This window comes from Conger conger, chromosome 4 (assembly GCF_963514075.1).
Source record: "Conger conger chromosome 4, fConCon1.1, whole genome shotgun sequence".
Taxonomy (NCBI): Eukaryota; Metazoa; Chordata; class Actinopteri; order Anguilliformes; family Congridae; genus Conger; species Conger conger.
Window position 1 is genome coordinate 22,181,325 of NC_083763.1, and position 20,239 is coordinate 22,201,563.

At 40.6% G+C, this 20,239-nt stretch overlaps 1 protein-coding gene across 1 annotated transcript in view; it reads left to right on the top strand.

The window, feature by feature from the left end:
* dpyda.1 (dihydropyrimidine dehydrogenase a, tandem duplicate 1) overlaps positions 1-20,239 on the top strand; it is a 184,511-nt gene that overhangs the window by 100,772 nt on the left and 63,500 nt on the right. Inside the window, exons 14-15 of the mRNA XM_061238784.1 lie at positions 12,683-12,847; positions 19,827-19,895. Coding sequence (XP_061094768.1) covers positions 12,683-12,847; positions 19,827-19,895 — 234 coding nt within the window. The remainder of the gene's footprint in view (positions 1-12,682; positions 12,848-19,826; positions 19,896-20,239) is intronic.

Below are 20,239 nucleotides of genomic sequence, written 5' to 3' on the forward strand. Positions count from 1 at the left end.
TATGAGACCTCTAAAGTCACCTTATCTGACCTCTGTACCCGTTTTGCTAAAATATCAGCTACTTCATAGTACCCACCAAAACCAAACCACCATACCCTCCATGTGAAGTCTGTAAGCTGCTGTGTGCCCCTCAGTGAACAGGTCGTGTCTGCATAGCACTGTGGTGGACAAGCCTCCCAAGGCACATACGGAGTCATATTACCACCGAACGTCTGACCTCCTGAACCCACAGCAGCACTAAAACAATGGCCATCATTTCTGGAGCGCAGACCGACAAGTTATCCATCAGCTTCGGAAACACTCTCGTCACAAATACGGGCACACACAGTCCTGATCCTACCTTCTCTGTTCCTGGGTATTTGGCACCATCTGTTTAAATAGGAACTAATGCATAAAATTCCTGTTCAATATGTTTTCATACCCGCTAACCCCCCAATGTCGCCAATTGTCTCCCTCGGCTGGATTTTCTGTCTGCACAAACAGCATTATGCAGAGGAAGTAGTATTCTGGTCTAGAGTCAATGGAATTGTTTTTCAACATTTTCACAATTGAGCTATTTTACTCACAAACTGAGCAAACAATATATTTTGCTATAATTAATTTGTAATGCCTTGGCAGTACTGGATAGTCTGAATAGTCTGATGAAAATGTAAATGTGACAATAAGTCAATTTTGTGAAAAATTGTTTTTTTAACACTACCCCTTCTTCTACACTGTACTGCCTTTTGCATATTTATGCAGTAGGCTTGACATTTATTTGGAAAGTTTCCTTTTTGAATAACATAATGAATTTTTTCATGTTCTCACATTTTCTTACATGACCGACAAATAGGCCGGGTAGTTAACTAGCTTGATTTCAGGCTTGCTGTCAATATTGTTGTTTTACTTCATACCCTTATTCTGTTTGAATATGAATGAATATTTCTATAAAAGGATTGTTCTTTCTCAATGCATTTGTGTTACGTTCTCCTGCGCTTGCAACCCGATTGTCAACCTTATTGTCAACTTCTATGCCGTTTTCTTTTTTAGTACACCATCAAATGAGCTTCAAACGGAGAAAAAGAGCTGTGAATGTTGGCAATAATAATGAGCCAGTCGGACGCAAACAAAAGCACGCTTCAGGATTAGATTTTAGATTCGAGGAGTTTGGTTACCCTCCCCAGCTTTCGGTCCCACATGTAGAGAGAAACCAATCTCAACGTGCCCCTCTACTCCTGCCTATTTATTTCTCTCTCTGTGGCGTGATCCATTGAGAAGGTAACGCCACAGTGGAGTCCCCAGGGGCTGCTGCTTTTCTGAGTGAGTTTGATTTCTTTCGCTGCAGTACAGTACATCTGCCTGGAGAACACTGCCTAAACACTGCAAATAAGACGAGATGTAGAGTACGCGTCGCCCTTGTGAACATCGCCCAAACTTTGATTGTGATTTTCATTGTATTTCTTTTGGAAATTGGCTTCCGTGCTTTTGCGGAGACATGGCGAAGTGGCATTAAAACGCGCGGCAAGGATTGCGTTGATATTATATTTTCACTTTCATAATTTGGTTGTGAAACGTGCGGTTAACATACCTGCACTTTCTGCGCATAGCAGAGAATTATTGCACGGCTCTCACTGAGATCAAGGCATTGTCAGAGCCTGCCAAGACGAACCCCCTTCCAGCAGGGTCCAGGGAAAGAGACACGGCGGAGGCAGATCTTACGTTTAACAAACTCGCGTTTTTCACCATTCGCATATCCGTATTAGCAATTACGCGCTATGTTCAGCCGCGGTTTTTACACCCCGGATTTAAGCAAAATCATCGTAGGTGATTTTGACTCCAACAAAACCCTGCGTAGAAAACGGGGACTGTCAAAGCAGTCAGTAAGATCTGAGAGGTGTTGACTAATTGCCTGCTAATTACACAGTAAATTGTCTAATTAAGCTGATGGTTAATTAGGGTAAGCTTGCACAGCAGTCTTGTGGAATTTTTGCCGGCTGCCTGTGAAGCAGCTTGTGTAATTGGCACACTGGCAGTGAGTTGCGGAGAACATGACACAGGGAAGTGGCGAGGCAGAGTGTGACAGATTCAGGATACACTGCAAACAGAGCTCTTGTCATATGTGTGGGGAGAGTTCCTTGTGCGCCCCGGCGCTCGGCGATGACAGTCGGTGGGCCCGAGCCCAAATTAGCAACGCGCCTCTCCGCACCTCACTCACTTTGTCTTTCCTCGCTCTAAAAGTTTTTCTGGCCCGCACCCCAGCCGTTTCCGTTAAAGGTTGTAAACAAAAATCAGCGTGATGTCATTCTGTTTGGTTGTCATTCCTTTTTATTTTTTTATTTCTTCCCTGCGAGCGTGCCGGTGTTTTGGTTCCTCGTGACACCTTGAATTGTTACACTCCTTATTGCACCACTTTTCCCAGATATTGCTTGCCTCTTTAGAAAGCTGCCACGCTGCTGATAGGAATAAATGGCATTTGGAGAGTCAACACCGCATGACGCACATGGTTTTACACTGAGTCACTGTTTAAAACTGAGCTTGTGTCTCATGAGTTGGTGCATTAATTACTGCAAGTAGAGTAAAATAAACTGAAGTAGTTTCAGGCAAGCTCTAGGAAGTCTCTTACTTGGCTTGTTGGTGATTGCGATGTATGGTCACTGTGGGTAACGTAAACTCACCGTGTTCCGAACACCAAGTTAGCTCACCATGTTCCAAACACTGCGGCTTTCATGACGAATAACAAAGAAAATACTTCCAGATCAGCTTTTTGCATGTGTGTGAAGTATAATTACATTTTCATAAAAACTTGGTATGAGTCACATACGCGATCCATGTCAGCATACAGTGACATGGTAATAGTGCTCCACTGTGACATTGTGGTGGGGAAGTTGTTGCTAATGAGAGACTACGAACCAGGCAGGCTTATACAGCGGTGTTTGGACCGTCATGAGCTAACACAGTCTTCCGAACACGAGGACGTTGTGCAGTTGTTTCTCTATAAATATTGGTCCAATTCACATCAATCATAGTCTTTTAGTGTGATAGTCAATAAGCAACCATAATCATGAAACACACGCCTCAGGAGAAAAACTACTGTTGAACAGATGTTAACCTCTGGTAGAAGCGGCCGCTTCCCTGCGTGAGTTTACGTTACTGGAAGCCCTATGAAACTGACTCAGGCCCCTGGAACATGGAGACATGGCACACACGCAGGTGACTTGCTCGATACGTCCTGCCGTCTGATCACTGCGGTGGTTCAGTGGCATGCGCTGGACACAATACTCAATGTTCAGACAGCGCTCGGTAGTCGAGAGTGCGGGTGGGGGTGGAAGGGGTGGGTGGCTTGTGAAGTCACCACGCTCCATCATTGGGCCAGGGGGCTGTGGGTTAAAACATAACCTTTTAAAAAGGGGAAACAAGACTGCATCGGATGTGACCCTTGTACATATTACCAGCAGACATGATGCATGCCCCAGTGGCAGTGAGATCATTTTGCTGGGTTTCTAAGGTTACAGACATGGCTGGACAATATGGAGAGTGCTGTGGAGGAGGTCTTGCGGTGGCCATGAAGCAGACATGCTTAAACCAGCCCTCCTCCTCTCTGACACAAAGGCTCCCTAATTCCGTCTCCCAAGGAGCTCTGTCTCTCATCCAGACCTCAAATATGTAAAATCCAAATACTTTTCTCTACTCAATTGATCGTGCCTGGTACAATTGAGCCAACCAAGAGGACCAGAAGATACAGTTTGCACTTTTTGGGAGTTTTCCATAGGTACCAATACATCAGACAAGCTCAGTCAAATATAGAAAAGTAATTGAATCCCAAACAATGGCGTGTTTGACCCGGTTCTGCCCGCACATGGCTTGTTGCCTCAGTGGAAAGAGCAAATGTGCCCCACCCTAAATAAGACCAGGATGGGTCCCTGCAATGTGAATGTATCACATTCCCTGTGGTTTTCCACGCGAATCATCTTTTCCGTTTGTAGAAGGACATTCCCTTGTTTATTTTTCTGACTGATTTCAAACCTCTGGTCTGGAAAAAACTGAAAAACAGATTTGGCATATAAAGCACCAGTCACAGACCACTGGCTTGTATTTATTTAACAAGCAAATTAGTGAAAGTGGAATTTATGCTGTCTGATAAAAAAGCGGAATTTTCGAGCCTCATTAGCTTTGGTTACATGTTTACAGTATTTAAATATATCCATTAATTGGGAGATCAAAGTAGCAGTGACTATCTTCCATGGGTGAGAGGGCAGATAAATTGTGCTGTGGAATCAGCTTTGTTTCCTAATTTTGTGAAAACTGTTCATTTTGCCATGCATTTTAACTTTTATAACGTCATAAAAATAGTATATACTCAGTGAACACTGTATTAGGTATTTTTTAGACTTTTTGGTCTTCTGCTGCTGTAGTCTATCCACTTAGAGGTTTGACACGTTGTGTGTTCAGAGATGCTCTTCCGCATACCACTGTTGTAATGTGTGGTTATTTGCGTAACTGTCACCTTCCTGTCAGTTTTGACCAGTCTGGCCCTTCTCCTCTGACGTCTCTCATTTTTGCTTGCAGAACTGCTGCTCACTGGATGAACTCCAGAGACTGTTGTTTGTGAAAATCCCAGGAGATCAGCAGTTTGAGAGATACCCTGTCTGGCACCAACAATCATTCCATTGTCAAAGTCACTTAGATCACATTCCTTCCAAATTCTGACATTTGGTCTGAACAACAGCTGAACCTCTTGACCATGTCTGCATGCTTTTATGCATTTAGTTGCTACCACATGATTAACCAATTAAATATGTGCATTAACAAGCTGGTTTACAAGTGCTCACTGAATGTATATTTACGTATTAATTGAGCAAATACACACATTAAGCCTCAATACAGTGTGTCATTTAACATCTGTTGCATTTGTTTTCTGTGGCGAAATTCTCTAAATATTTCAAGTTCTATTGCTGTATTCCATTGTAATATATGTGCTGCCGTCGGCCCTGTTGTTTTACTCATCAATCACTAGGATAAGCCGTAAGTCTGTGATGAGTCAGTGTTTGTTGCCATTCATAAACTTTTCCTATCAGGCTTGAAACCAGGGATTCATCAAACGCGTGAGACAGTTCAGAGCCATCTCCCCCTCCCTTGTGTTTTGGAGCGGAGTTGTAGCTGCAGGTGTTTAAAAGACTACCATTTGTCTACACAATGTCTTGAAAATGTATGTGTGTCTACACATCACGCATAGGCAATCATAACACAGCGAAGTGATATATCACTCAGGAAAGAAAATGCACTGATGGCCGGGCGTTAAATAGCGTAACACGACGTTTGTTCCGAGTTCGCTCCTCGCATCGATTGCGGTGGTGTCGCACTTTTCGGAGGAGACGGACGCTTGCGTTTGAGAGGCGGGAAGAAAGTGCTCCCATCACTGAGGAGAGAGAGGGAGGTCTTACCGTGTGATTGGCAGGCACCCGATATCTATCGTCTTTAGACGCTGCTGCCCTCCTTTATGACATTAGTATTTACATTTTCAGGAACAAGTGCTTGAGGAAGTATACACGTGCACACACACGTGCACCCGCACCCTATTCCAACCTGCGGTTCGCGTTATCGATCCCCAGGAAAGAACGCGCATCCCAGAAACACTTTCTCACAGCATGGCGCTTTGAAATAATGTTGCTTTTTGTAATTGGTATACAAAGAGAAGCTACATGTGCAATTCATCACTACTCCTTTTTACTCTTTTTTTCAACAACCTGAAGAATCTCAAATTGCACAATTGAGTTTTTTTTATTATCTTGTGAAAAATCTGTGAGAAGCATTAATGACTAAGCTGACAGACAATATCCTTCTTCATTCATCAAAAGGGTCTTCATATCCTCTGCTTTGACATTAATATATTAAGGCTGTTTTGGCTTAGGATGCACCTTTAGAATGGCTTTCACGTACACAGTAATTGCTGGAAAAATGAAACGCGCGTCTGGGCTTGCTGTGGATGCATTGTGAAAGAGTGCTCATTTTGAAAGTGTTGTTTTTTAGGAAATTATTGTTTTAGGAAGAACTATTGATCTGCTATTACCCGTTTGTCCTTTCCTAGTGCCAGTTGATATTTTCATAATTCTTATTTCACAATAGCTGCGGTTTTTTGCAGTACACCGACAAAGAACAATAATATACGGCATATCTCTTGAAGTCATCCCTTAGAGTCATTTATCAAGGGTTTCCCTTGACCACATACCAGATTTCCCTACTTTAAATACAAATACAGTTATTACAAATAAAATGTTCGATACATGCAATATTTGGAAATAATGCAACCCCCTACATAGGAAGATTGATAAATTTGGTCCTTGAAAAAAAAGAGGCATGGAGGAAGAAACCCTGTTTCTTTTTGTTCCCTGTCAAAACATGAGAAAGAGGGATAGATAATTCACACTTGTCCTTGCCTTGACCAATGTTCTCATAATGCATGACATTTTTACTTGCTGAAACTGAAAGGCATTAGCATGAAAGAGCATAACCTGTATTCAAGTTTTATTGACATTTGACTTAATCTGAACCAGTGTTTCAGGATATCAGCATTCATTTCGATATTTTATTTCAGGGAACAAATTTTATAATGGCTTTTCTTATGTGCCTTTCCGATTCCATTTGACAAAAGAAAAATGAAGGTCTCCTACCAGATGGAGTGGTTCTTTTCCTAAAAAGAATTCTATTCACTCCTGCCATTGAAAAGGGCTGGTGCATATTGTATTCATGAATGCTTTCAGAGTGCAACACATAGTTGCCAAATACTTTATCAAGGCTAATGCTGCTGGCCGCAGATTTGTTGGTTAGATGTGTTTTTTTGATTGAAGGTTTCTCAGATTTATAAGTGACGGCTATACAGAGAGGCTTACAAGGGTTGGGGTTATCTGTCAGATATCTAAACTAACATCAGTATGGATAAATCCACATGCTGGCTTGTTGCAGTGTATCTGCACAACATTGACTTTTCCGGAAAGGGATTAACGAAGAAGCAAAGCAAAGTTTGATTTAGAATAGTAGCTTTAATAGCTTCTTTCCTTTATCAATTGGACTTGTGCCTGGAAATATGGGCAAACACATTGTTTAGTCATTGATTACAAATATGTCATGTGGAAACTAACTCCTTTCTATTTAGCCAAATAACACATTTGCATGCTAGTGAAAACAGAATTTACCAGTGAGATATTTGTGGATTTCCGCCTGAATTGGCATGTAAATATTTGGCCTTTGACAGTATTTTTCTGGACACGGATAGAGTAGATGTCAGAAATATGCTTTATTCGTTTTATTCTGTCATTTTGGAGCAAGGTCTTCAGGCCGGAACACAAACCTGACCAGCAAGCTGTTGTGTCTTACGCAACTGAAAATTGCGTCTGCAAAATTACTTTGTGATATAAATGACCAAAGTGCAACACATAGACTATGCAGCATTTTCTGCCATTATGCCATATCAGAAGTTATAGAGTATATCAATAAATAATGTGCTGGAAAACTGTTTTCTAGGTAGTTGTATAAAACATAAATCACGTAATGGTTTTGTTGGGAAGCCATATGGCCTTTTCTTAAATTGCATCTTTCCTAGCCGGGATCAAAGTTGCCCCTTTGTTTGAGAGAGGGGGAGTCCAATGCACTGACAAAGATTTTCTTCACTACCTATTAATAGCTGCATTGGGGGGAGTCTTGTTATCCATGCAGTGGCTAGTGGTACACATCCACCCCCCTGCTCTGATGTGTGCTATAAACAACAGGATTAAATGATGGGCTAGTGTTCGAGCTGCAGTTTAAGGACAAAGATGAATGGTTTTCAGAACTCCAGAACTGCAACAGGGCCCTTTTTCTCTAAGTTTGGGAAGCAGCGTGTTGGACGGGTGGGCTGTGGAGGTGAACTGAAACTGCCATGCTTTGATTTTTCTGTCATGGCTATTTATAATGATTAATGTCTGGACTTGGGCTTCTCGGTGTAATTATGGTACCTCAAGATTTCCCCAATAAGCAGAGAGCTTGACTAGCCCCGCTGAACTGAGTGTTGTTTCGATATCCGTACATATGTCTTACGGTCGATTTTAACACACGCCGTCGTGTTAACTGTCACTTAATTTGGTTGTGTGCTTAGGTGATTTCGCTGTTAATGGCAACCTCTAATATCTTAGCAGTCACACATTTGAATACTGCATATAACTTGGGGTCATCCTTCAGTGACGAACAGCCATTTTGATAAAAACATAGCGCCATTACTGCAATATGATATCAGTGCAGCATAACAGCGACGGTATATTTCAGAGACGCCGTAAATGATCATGACCCTAGATAATGGGGACATGCGCTGGGCACTATTGTAGCTGTTCTGAATGCCGAATCTCACAATAGGAAACTGGGTAAAAAAATAAATAAATCTGATGTAATCGTTATAGTTGCGGGCAGTGCGGGGCATTTTCCGCAGACAATGCTGTGTGGGTATGTGAAAATATTTCTGCTAGCCGCACTAAGCAGAAAGAAAGTAAAACACGGGAAAGAAGCAATCTGCCGGATGAATGTAGGCGGCCGTGCTACTGCTTGAAGGCTAAAGAATTCAGGTAATGACTGAAACCTTCCGTCCTGCTCTAGAGTGTTATTTTTGTTCTGATTGTGATTGAATGGAAAAATGAAAAGCAATTTGGCCCAGCAGCCTGCAGCGGCAATTCAAGGTCATGGGCATGCATGTTTATTTATTTATTTTTATTTTTTTAGTTTTTTCACTTAATGCATGTTTAGTCCCAGGGAAGTATTAAGGGGGAAAGGAATGCTCTAATTAGTTTAGAATTACTTTCTAGTTTCACCCTACAGAAAAGGTAATTTTTTTTTAAACGAGATAATATAGTGGGTTTTTTTGCTCGTTGTTTTCAAAACTAGATATTGTTTTTTGTTTGAAGCAGCTCATTCCCAGATATACTGTACATTCATATTCTTTTGGACCTAAAGGACTATGATCAGAGGTGGTCAGGTTTTTCTTCCAGGAAACCGTAAAAAAATCCATAAAAGAATTGTGAGAGACATGCAGTTTTGTTTCTGAGCAGTAAAATATTTGATATGGTATTAGCGCTCGGCCGTGGTTTAATGTGTGGGATTATCTTCTGCTCGTCTGTATGTGCCATACTTGACCCTCTCTCGAAGGCGGAGAGAGGACAAAGAATGGGGCCAGGCGGGACTTTCTTCGGGGCAGCAAAACATACGTTTCGAAAATATCGCTTTATATTAATGCGGTGAAGGGGAGGAGAGAAAAAGAGAAATACAAAGTTTGCTTAACATTCTTCGGCATTAACCCTAACCTCCTGGGATAATGACTGTTATAGTCTCAGTGATAATTGTGGTCGAATGATTTTCCACGTCTGCTTTGAAAAAAAGAAAATCAGCAGATGGAATTCCAAGTGTATTCAAATTTGAATAAGGCTTTACCGTGATAAGGTCAATAAAGGGAGGGATGTAACATCCATATAATGATTACTTCGAATATAGCTCTGAAGTCAGCCAATCACAGGACGGCTTTGCGTGTGGCATGAAGTAGTACACAATATATGATTACTATTTATCTTCTGTGTTCCCCTTTGAAAAGGATGTTTGCAGTACTGGGGGATTAGAAGCCTGTGCTGGTGTGATAAAACAGTTTGCTTAAAACATATAAGTAGCTGTTGAGGAATCAGACCATGTGTGAAACGCAATACGCATGGGAAGATTATTTTCCAACAGGTTAGAGCGTGTGAATGGACAGTTGGATCTACGCACTAACAGATGGAAGTACTTCATCGGCATTAATTCGAAAAGGATTGGAAAGGGCTGTGTTATGTAGCAGCAGAGCCACGATATGGAAATGGGGAGAGAAAGTTTATAAGCTTTTCCCTGAATGTCTCGAGCCGTTCTCGAGCTTGTACTTTCCGAAAGAGATTTTTGTAAACGCGCACGGTAGTCCTAATGTTGGCGTGCTGTATGCTAATGTTTCTGTGTGGAACTTCCATCTGGCTTAATTTTGCTTGGGATGCATAGTACCACAAATGTATGAAGCTTATCGCTCACCACTGTGTGTGACACCTATGTTTTTCTAATGTGCCATTTCTTTCCCTATGGGCGATTTCATGGTTTCTAGTTGTTTAATATTAAAACTCTTGTTCAGAATTGTCCTGATAATAAATAATGCCAGAAGCTAAATGTTCCTGGGTCACTGCTTCATTAAATACAGACTTGAATATTTGCCCCACAGTTCCAGGGATGCCCATCTCAATTCTGCAGTGCAGTTTGACTGCGGGGCGTTCTACCTCTATTAGAAAAAAAAAGAAAAAAAGAGTTATGTCTTAATTCACCATTCATAGCCACATTCCAAATCTCCATTCAAGGGAAAAAAATAATAATTCTGCACTAGTGCTGTGAGACTGATATTTTTTCCCGGTGGTTTGCATGTTATGGATATTTTACAGCCGTAAAGTAAACAGCTCTATATTGGACGCATTATAAATCTCCAGAACAGTTTAAAGTTTAGCTCTTGGAATTAAAGTTTTGAACAGTTTACAGTATTGTATTTATAAGTAACAAACCATTACCAATTAAATCGTATTACTGTGTATAGCAACAGAATTATAATAACAAGGAAGCTGATTGTATGAAATTGATTGCACTGATCAGGACTGTGTTTTCTAAATAAGAGAATGATGGCAATCATCTTGTTCATCTGCAATTCAAACGCAGCTTCAATTACAGTAAAGCATATGTAGTGCCTTTCTGATGTGCTCACCCCATTGAGACGTCTGCCCAGAATCAATTCTATTTGGGAAAGGCTACAAAATACTCTTAAACATTCAGAAAAGACACTTTCAATATACTAAATATCTCAGTACCTCTCCATATTGACTAGATCTGAAAACAAACACATGGCCCTGGTTGTCATCATGAAGATGTACATAAAATACACATAGAATTCAAATGTGGGAAAAACTATTCTTGGAACAGAAATAGCTGGTGCTTGTCTATAACAATGATTAAGAGGACTCTTATGAAAACCCCCCATTTCATTGAAACAATAAATATTCTGTCTCTTCTTTGGTAGGTGGTAGCAATACTCTCACTTGAACGGTTAAAGCAGGGCTAAAACCTTTGACATATTGACCCATGGAAATAACAGTGTTCCTAAGACAATGTTAAACCTTCTGTGACACCAGCTCGGAGGCTAGCAGATGTGACAGGGGAACAAATGGGAAATCACAGGGAATTCACTGTCTGCGTGAATCACTCATTCCAACAGTAGCATTTGGTAGATAAAGGGATAGATATTCTCATATTTTAGCATTGCTGTGCCTTATCAAACCGACGCAAATTAGGCCTAATTAGTGCTAATTAAGGTTTCTTGTCTATCTGCTTGGAAAAATGTACAAATGTTATGAAATTAAGTTTGTATGCTATTATCTTAATTGTTTTGTATGGGGTAGTTCCTAATTAAAATATGTAAATTGTTCATAATTGCGACATAGTAATTGGCCATGCTTTTATTACAGTAGGGAGGACGAAAATGTCAATACATCTTTAGTTATGATATTTCTGACCAAGGTTAAGCTCGCACAGCTATTGTTTTAGAACTGGTTGTATATTGGATAGATCAAGCTATGATCTGTTATTAAATGAATATATAATTTTCTGAAAATACCACATCACTGTATTACATCATGTCTCCAGTTCATGATAGCTGTATTTATTGATATGCATGCTTGTAAATAACAATGAATAAGTTGTAGTGTAAGACAAGATTAGCCTCATGCAACCAAACACACTGCATGCTTTTTAGAATTCCTGAGATACCGTTTTTAGCTTTCGACAAAGGGACGTGGGATTTTATTGTTGTCGTCGTTTCACTCTCTGCCAAAGCTATTAGCAGGTTGGTCAAAGCATTAGCTTGGTTTAATGCCAACTGCCTTTACTGCCTGCATTGTATGTGTGCAGTAGACTGATTGCAGCTGCAGAGGACTTCAGAAATGCTACACTTCACAAGAATCTAATTACTACTGGACAGTATGGCTATTTGGCAGAATTTCTGTGGAGGAAGTGTTTGCCAGCTGGTGATGTTTGATGTATGTTTTCAGAACACAGGGTACAATCTATCACAGAGTGAAGCTTTGTCAGGTGTGAAAAATCCGTGTTTTCTGAGGTGAAGAGATTTCCATTCAGCAAAATAAAACCTCATGAGTGAAAGAGAGAGAGGTGGGGGGTGAGAGGGGGAAAATAATCTATAGAAAATTATGTTATATTCATTTACTAATTTATTTTGGAATGTGTAAGGTTTTTCTTTTGTTTCTTACATGTCCTGAGAGACTTCAAAGAACGTGCTTCTGTGTGATTATGAACTCAGTTCAGCTTCAAAGCCCATTGAAAAACATAACTTTATCAAATTTATGTTATTTATATAAAATATGAACATATTTGTCTTTGTATGGTGTTTTACAGAAAAATAATTAAATAGTAACACTATGCCCAGTTAGAGGCTTTCATTACGTTGCCAGAGATTCCCATACAATGAATAAAGTAGTAAAGTAGTAGAGCTATTTATGTTAGCTGCTTTGGAGCTATATTAGGTTTATGTAATTAAATACATTTAACAGCATCACTACAGAGGGGAAACAAAAGCAAAATGTGTAGCTGAGCAGTTTTTTTGTTTGTTTGTTTTGTTTCTTAGGATTTGGTCACCAATGTTTCTCCCAGAATTGTGCGTGGAACAACATCAAGCTACAACTACGGCCCTGGTCAAGGGTCCTTCCTCAATATCGAGCTCATTAGTGAGAAGACTGCAGCTTACTGGTGCCAGAGTGTGACTGAACTCAAAGCTGATTTCCCCCACAATGTAAGTTCTGTTATATCTTCTTCTTCTTCTTCTTCTACTTCTTCTTCAAATCTTAAATTGTATTTTTAACCCTTGTGTTAACCTACTATGTTTAACAGCAGAGAAAACCCCCTAAATGATATTTTTTCAACTAAAAATTTGATGACAAAGTTTGTGATGAGTGACAGGTTGTTTCTTCATGCAAAATAGATTTGGGGTTTAAAGTTCAGTTAAACTGGCTGGCTAGTGAAGGCAGGTCATTTTGAACCTTAGGACAAGGGGAATGTTAAGACTGCCTAAGGGTTAAAGTCAGTGAGCAAGATTGGATACTCAGTCCCAGAATCCATCCATCCATTTTCGAAACGTCTTAGTCCTGGTCTGGGTCATGGGGGGTTGGAGCCTATCCCAGCAGACATTGGGCGAAAGGCAGCAATTAGACCATGGACAGGTCAACAAACCATCACTGCATTTCTGAAGAATATGTATACTAATTATTAGAGGGCTCTCGATTTCATGTCTGCACTTGTAGCTATAGAAACCAGTCCCTTTTAGGATATGTGACTGGCTGTATAATGAATGTGAACATTCATTATACAGCAAACCAGAGGAGAAATTACAGCCTATTTCTTTCCTCCTGTTGCTCTGCACACTGTGGCCTGTTTTGTTTTTCTTAATGGCCCATATGTTTCAAAAGAGATCAATGCATTCATGACATGTCCGTCAACACTTTTACTGCTCATCATTTTCCCCCTACCATTTTCCTCATAAAAGGTTCTGAAAATGATAAAGAATGTCACTCTTCTTATTCATGTGTACGCGTATGTGTGTGTGTGTCTGAACTGAAACAAAAAAAAATGATTTATCGATGTCACAAATGCCACCATTAAAAAGAATTACAAAAGCAGTGAACTGTACTAGCTTAGCAGAAACATTTCATTTAATTCCCTCTTCCTCAGCTTCAGAAATCGGCACAAACACGAAAAAAGCCCTTCCGAGCCTCTTCTACAGATATAGCTTAGCAGGAACAAAGCGCAGCACCAAGGTTTTTTGAGTGAATGGGATTTTCAAATGCGTCTCGCTCGGACACAAAGGCGCTAGCCGCGCTAGCTGCTCTGGGCTGTCGAACAGCAGCGGGGCTAGTGCAGGGGGTGCGCTGCGACCGATGATTCCCATTATTACCTTTGTCAACACAAGGCGAGCTGCGGGGTCAGGGTGCCGTGTTATTCAGCACACTTGAGTTGCCTGGAGAGAGCTGTCCTCACCGCTCACAGCCCTGTCAGTAGGAAACTGAGCCAAGCTCATTTCAAATACTGCTACACAAACATTTGAAGGTCAGGTTCTTGCTTGTTAAAGGTATTCATGACTGTGTGTGTGCGCGTGTGGGTGTGTGTGTATGTGTGTGTATGTGTGTGTGTGTTGTTTTGGCTCTTTACTCCATCACATAGAATTTGAAATGAAACAATGAGCACAAGGTTAAAGTGTAGGCTTAAAATTGAGGGAATTTACAAGCATAATGGGTGATCCATGTTGGAATTACAGTGTTTTTATGCATAGTCCCAAACATTTTATATATACCAAATGTATATGATATAACATGCGTACATACATACACACACATACACACACACACACACACACACACATTCTAGGCTATGTAGGTCATGGCTGTCATCCATATTGCAGTAATTGTATTTATCGTCCTTCAGATTTTTTCTCATTACACAGCACCAAGAGAATAGATTTATGGAAGGGGGGGTTCTTTGTCCCCAATTTTTTAATATTCCCATATCTGCTCAGATTGACAGTTTCCAGGTGGTGAATTTCCCTGGAGATGCTGTGTTCTGGGTGTTGGTGGACAGCATCACTTACTTCAGCGCTCCATTATTAAATTGATAACAAGATAATTCCTGTGCTTCCCAGAGACATGACAGGGTTTACAATGGTTAACTCCTTGAACGAACAGGATTGGACGTTCACTGTTGGCCCGTAATAAGCAGCATATTTTCATACATGAACTTTCCTTATTGCCCCTCTGGATTCCCGCTTACAGTAAATTACAGGTGGTCTGAAGATAAGTATTTACTCTATTTACTCTATGCATTGCATTATGGACCCGCATTTTGGAAGAATGCTTTGTTATTATGGAAGCCAGTGTGAGAGGGAGGGATCTCAGGCTGTTGCGTTTACTGTATATAGACTGGCAATGCTCAAAGAATAATCAAATAAACAATATAGTTATTGAGATAAACTCAGAATACCAACATACTGTACTTTCAATGGAATTGGGATTAATAATAAAAAAGATTTAAACAAAATCAAGTTTTCATAATTATCGGCACCCCTGGTTTAGTACTTGTTACATCTAACTCTGGCAAGGGTAACAGCATGGAGTCTTTTTCTGTTATGCTAAGGTTAAAGGACACATTCGGAGAGATTGTGAACCATTCCTCTATGCAAATCCTTGCAAGATCACATTCTTGGGTTTTGCGCTTGTCAACTGCCCTCTTCAGTTCAGCCCACAGGTTTTCAATTGGATTTAGGTCCGGCGCCTGAGATGGCCATTGCAGAACATAGATTTTGTTGTCACAGAACCATTTCTGTGTTGATTTTTAAGTATGTTTTGGGTCATTGTCTTGATGGAAAGTCCACCTACAGCCAAGCCTTGTGGTAGAGCCCACAAAAAGAGCCCCAAAACATCAATGACTATATTTCACAATTTTTTTGATGAATCTGTTTTTATCCCAATGCTCTTGACATGCTGATGCTCTATCTAAAACATTCCATTTTTGTCTCATTTTCTCATTTAAATTATGATTGAATGAATGTACTGTGGTCAGATGAGACCAAATTGAACTTCTTGGTGAGATACAGCATCAGCATATTTGGCGTCGAAGCAGAGATGCAAACATAAAATCTACAATCAGCACAAATTAAGGACTTAAATTTGATAGTGAGTGCTGGTGGCTGTGAGTGCTTGGCCCCATTAATTGCTGCTTACAGCTGTTAAGATATTCAACTGCAACTTTGCAACTGTATGAAAATGCACCCAAGCTTAAAAAAGAGCTGTTTTTATCGCTGAAAATGTGAACTAGAGTCTGTACAGCTTGCACAACCACAATAAACTGCTATGGGATTGCTATAACTGTTGCTAGCAGGCTAGACCTCTATGGCAACTCGTGGCCGGACTAGTCTCTGCCATGTTACTTGGCTAGTTTGATCAGGGAGTCCCCTGTGAACTTCACTGCCTGCGATGCAAAAAAAGGCATTTGAGAGGGGCATGACTTAGCAAGACCTCCGTTTCTCTGTATTTCTGCCTTTGCAGCCAGGAGAATAAATGAGGACCAATGCGGGGTTAAGGGCCTTGCTCAAGGGCCCAACAGCTGTGCGGATCTTATGGTGGCTACTCCGGGGCTTTAACCACCAACCTTAGCCATGAGGCTACAGGCTGCCCTGTATCTAGTTGACAACTGTGAATCCCATCTGTACACTGATAGCAATTTTGCTTTAGAAAAAAAGCACAATTAGGGACTTTTTCTCAGTCACTGATTAAGCCTAGTCTTAGATGCAATTCTACTTCGAATAGGGATTCTACATACAAAATTCAAATTAGTCCAGGACTAAGCTTAACCTATGTGTGTGTGAAACCAGCACTGAGTGAAGCTAATGTAATCTGTTAAAAAAGCTCCTCATCCAGCAGGCTTAGATTACCACAATGGGCCTTCTCTCTCTCTCTCTGGAAATCTCATAAAAGAGCAATTTATGCGTTGATATGGAGTGTAATGTAAAGAGATTCCCCTTTGAGCATTTCATTACCTTTGACAATCAAAATCCGACTTATACGGCTCCCAATGGATATCTCACCTGTGGCAATTCATTTAAGATGACAGTGATTGCCTCAGTCGTGTAGATCATGATATTTTGGGGGTGAATCGTGTAGAATCGGGGCTGAAATCGGATGCAGGATGCACCAGATCAACCTTAGGACTGAAAATGTAGTGTAATGCAGAAACCCAGAGGAAAGTGCCTCTTTGGTGTAGAAGGGCTGTTAAAGGCAGAGGTCTCTTACCCACATAAATATCACATTGCCTTGCTTTTCAGAAGGGTTGCTTGTTAAGGAGTTTGAACTACATGCACCACCATTCTCCCTCAGTGAGGAATTAAAACCTAATGGTACTGTGTCCACAGGACTTTTCAGCAAGGATGTTTTGATCAAAGGCATTGATTTTCTGCTAATAAGAATGGTTCGAAGAACAAGGATTGCCATAGCTTTTTTTTTTTCATTTGTGCAACATTTTCTCATTGCTCAGTAGCTGGCTGGAGCCCTGTACGCTTTCAGCATGGTCTTAGTGTTAATAATGAAGTTATACTTCACTATATTAAAATGAGGTAATCATTCACTACCTAAGATTTACAGGTACGGTCTGTTGTGAAAGTTACACTGTAGCCGGTGCTCGTTATGGGTGTAGTTAAATTGAGGTTGGCACTCAAATCATTTTGAAATTTAAGGGGGGCTGATGCAAAATGTAGGTTGCCCCTGGCAACTGGGAGTCCATTGATATCCTATCCCTATGATTTGCAGCAGACACTGGTGTCTGCATTCTGCAGAAATGTAAAATGCCTGCTTTAAATGACACACATAGTTGGGTAGGGGCAGCTGGCATGTTGATAGCAGCTTAGCAGGCCGTACCTCAAAAATATCCAGACCTAGAACACATACCATCGGTGATGTGTGGGGGTCTATGCGCACTAATGTGTTATTGTGCAGACGTGTGCGTGTGCGTATGTCTGTTGCGTTTGTGTGTGGGTTTGTTGTTTGGGTCAACTTCACCATACTGCAGGCTTACTTGTTTAGTGTAGTTCAGTGGTTCCCAAACATTTTTGTGATGTGACCCCAAACGAATGTTCACAAACTTACACCCGCCCACACACATCCTGTACCTAACAACACCCTTCAGCCACAACTATACTAGAAATATACCGCAACCTCTCCTGCCTCATTTCTTTATTATAGTTGGGTTGTTGTAATGTTAAACATGTGGTGGCCTGTATTCACATATTACATTACACATCACATATTAAATAGAAACAAATATAAAATGTTATCTTTTGAGAAATTTTCAGGCCACCCCATTCTTAAATCGAGCAACCCAACATGGGGTCCCGACCAACAGTTCGGGAACCCCTGGTGTAGTTTATTTGCCTGGCATCTTCCACCTTTCCATGGCCCTCCAGGGTCATGACCATACATGGTGGCATGGCAGCAGGCAACAGGGCCGAACCAAAAGCACTGAACGGGTTGAATCAGTCGAAAGCCAGCCCCTCAAGGACGCTTGAATGCCACTTTATGATCACCCACTTTTTTTGAATCAAGCCAGTTCCTTTCTCTACGTTTGTAACAGCTGTTTCCATACCCAAGTCTTTATCCTACACTCTTTATCCTACAGTTATTTGGCTTGTAACCCTGCTCAGTTCTTTATGGAACTCGCCATTATATGTGTGAAGTGTGAACACTTTTATGTGAAGAACCATTTTGCCTGACAAAGACCCTTTGACTAGATTGGGTTCTTCTATGCAATCACAGGGTTCCTTTTGGAACCATTTTTTCTAAGAGTTTACTCTTGGTTCAATGGAAATTTAGCATCTTAATAATTTCAGTAATTAGTTCCTCTCAATTGATTGCCTGTCGACGTCTGCAGCTCTCGATTGTGTGCCGTACTTTATTTGACAGGTATTATAAAATCCAAATACAGTTAATCCTATCTCATAGCAAACAACTCCAACTGCCTTACTTTATACCTTCCACCAGAAATTGGCTGTGGTTTCCTTTGTTTTAATGCTGTCTGTTATAGCAGGCATTATGTAGTATATGTTAAGTATTACGTGTTTTTATATCACAAGTTCATAAACTGTATGACTGCGCCACTTAAGTAAGATGCCTTAATTATATAGGGTGCAAAATAGGTCTCTTGAATTCATGTTCCTTTTGTGACAAAAAACACACATCAAATAACCCTGAACCCTGTCAAAACAAATACAGATTTGAGAGGAATCTTTCAGACAATTTCTTATATCGATTTTAAAAAGATTATTTGAAATTATATGAATGCAGCATGCTTATCCACAAATCCCCAACCATTAAATAGTAAATACACAGTACTGTACGTGAACGGTCTTCGGGAAAAATGTGTTTGATGGACCAGTATCCCTGTAAAACGCAGGTGATCGATCCATATAGGATGGATGTATATTGTGATTCAAAATCAGACATGACATGGATGCCTAGGCTTCCCTCCAAAGAGACAGGAAATGTATGCAGGCTGTGGTTATGGCTGCTCATACAAGTGCATTTCCAAACGGGTCTTCTTTGTGCAGCCATCAAACTGGTGTCAAAATCAAACTAGATAGTGTTAACATCAAACATCTGCCTGCTAATATGTGTTGATAATACAGCGTGTGGACCTTTGGCAAAAGACAACTGGTCCTGGGCGACTGTCGTGCACGCTGTGCATCTACGTCTGTGTATCGCCCGTTTAGCTTTGCGATTACTTAAAACTGAAGTGTAATAACAAGAAGCACCTTTTATATTTCTTGTTTTATAGCCAGATTATTGCGTCTGTAGGAGAAAGAGAGAGAGAAAAAAAAAAGAGAATAACACAGTCTTATCCAGGGATACCGCAAGGGCTCTTAACTAATACCATCACTCCAATGTTTTTATTGTTTTAATAATGCCTGTGCGCCAGTGGATTTGTCTTGATCCTGTAAATTATAAATATTGATTTTGTGACTTTGAGGGAGGAAGGACGAGGCAGGCGCCTTTAAAGACAAGATAATGGCTTTCAGATCCATTTTATAATGTGTTGAAACAAGACCTGGATTGTGAAGCGTTTGTATGCGATAAAATTGACTCTTTTGTTTAAGTCCATCAGGTGAAATGCAGTGAATCAGTCATGGTTATTTACCTTTTCTTCTTCTTCTCTCTCTCTCTCTCCCCATCACCCAGATTCTCATCGCCAGCATAATGTGCAGTTATAACAAGGCGGACTGGACCGAACTTGCCAAAATGGCAGAGGTTTGTTCAATATTTTCCCTACATTTGTGCATGTATTATTTATTATTTCTACTGCATGTGGGTTTACTACCTATTCTGAATGCATAGCCTTTCTCGGCTTGTTATTTGATCTTTAAAAAATATAAAAAACAATCTTTGTCACTTGTTTAGCAAAGTGACCCATACGAGACTAAAATAGCTTTCTGATTATATTTTATTTAAAGAGAGTAATTCCCATGTGCTCCGGATGTAAATGTGCATTTCTGGCCACCAAGCCAGCCTTTTCAGTTTTGTTTGTGGCCAGCTGTTCATGAAATCGTTCAGAGACATGTGGTTGGTGGTTGAAATGATGCTAGTCAACAGTG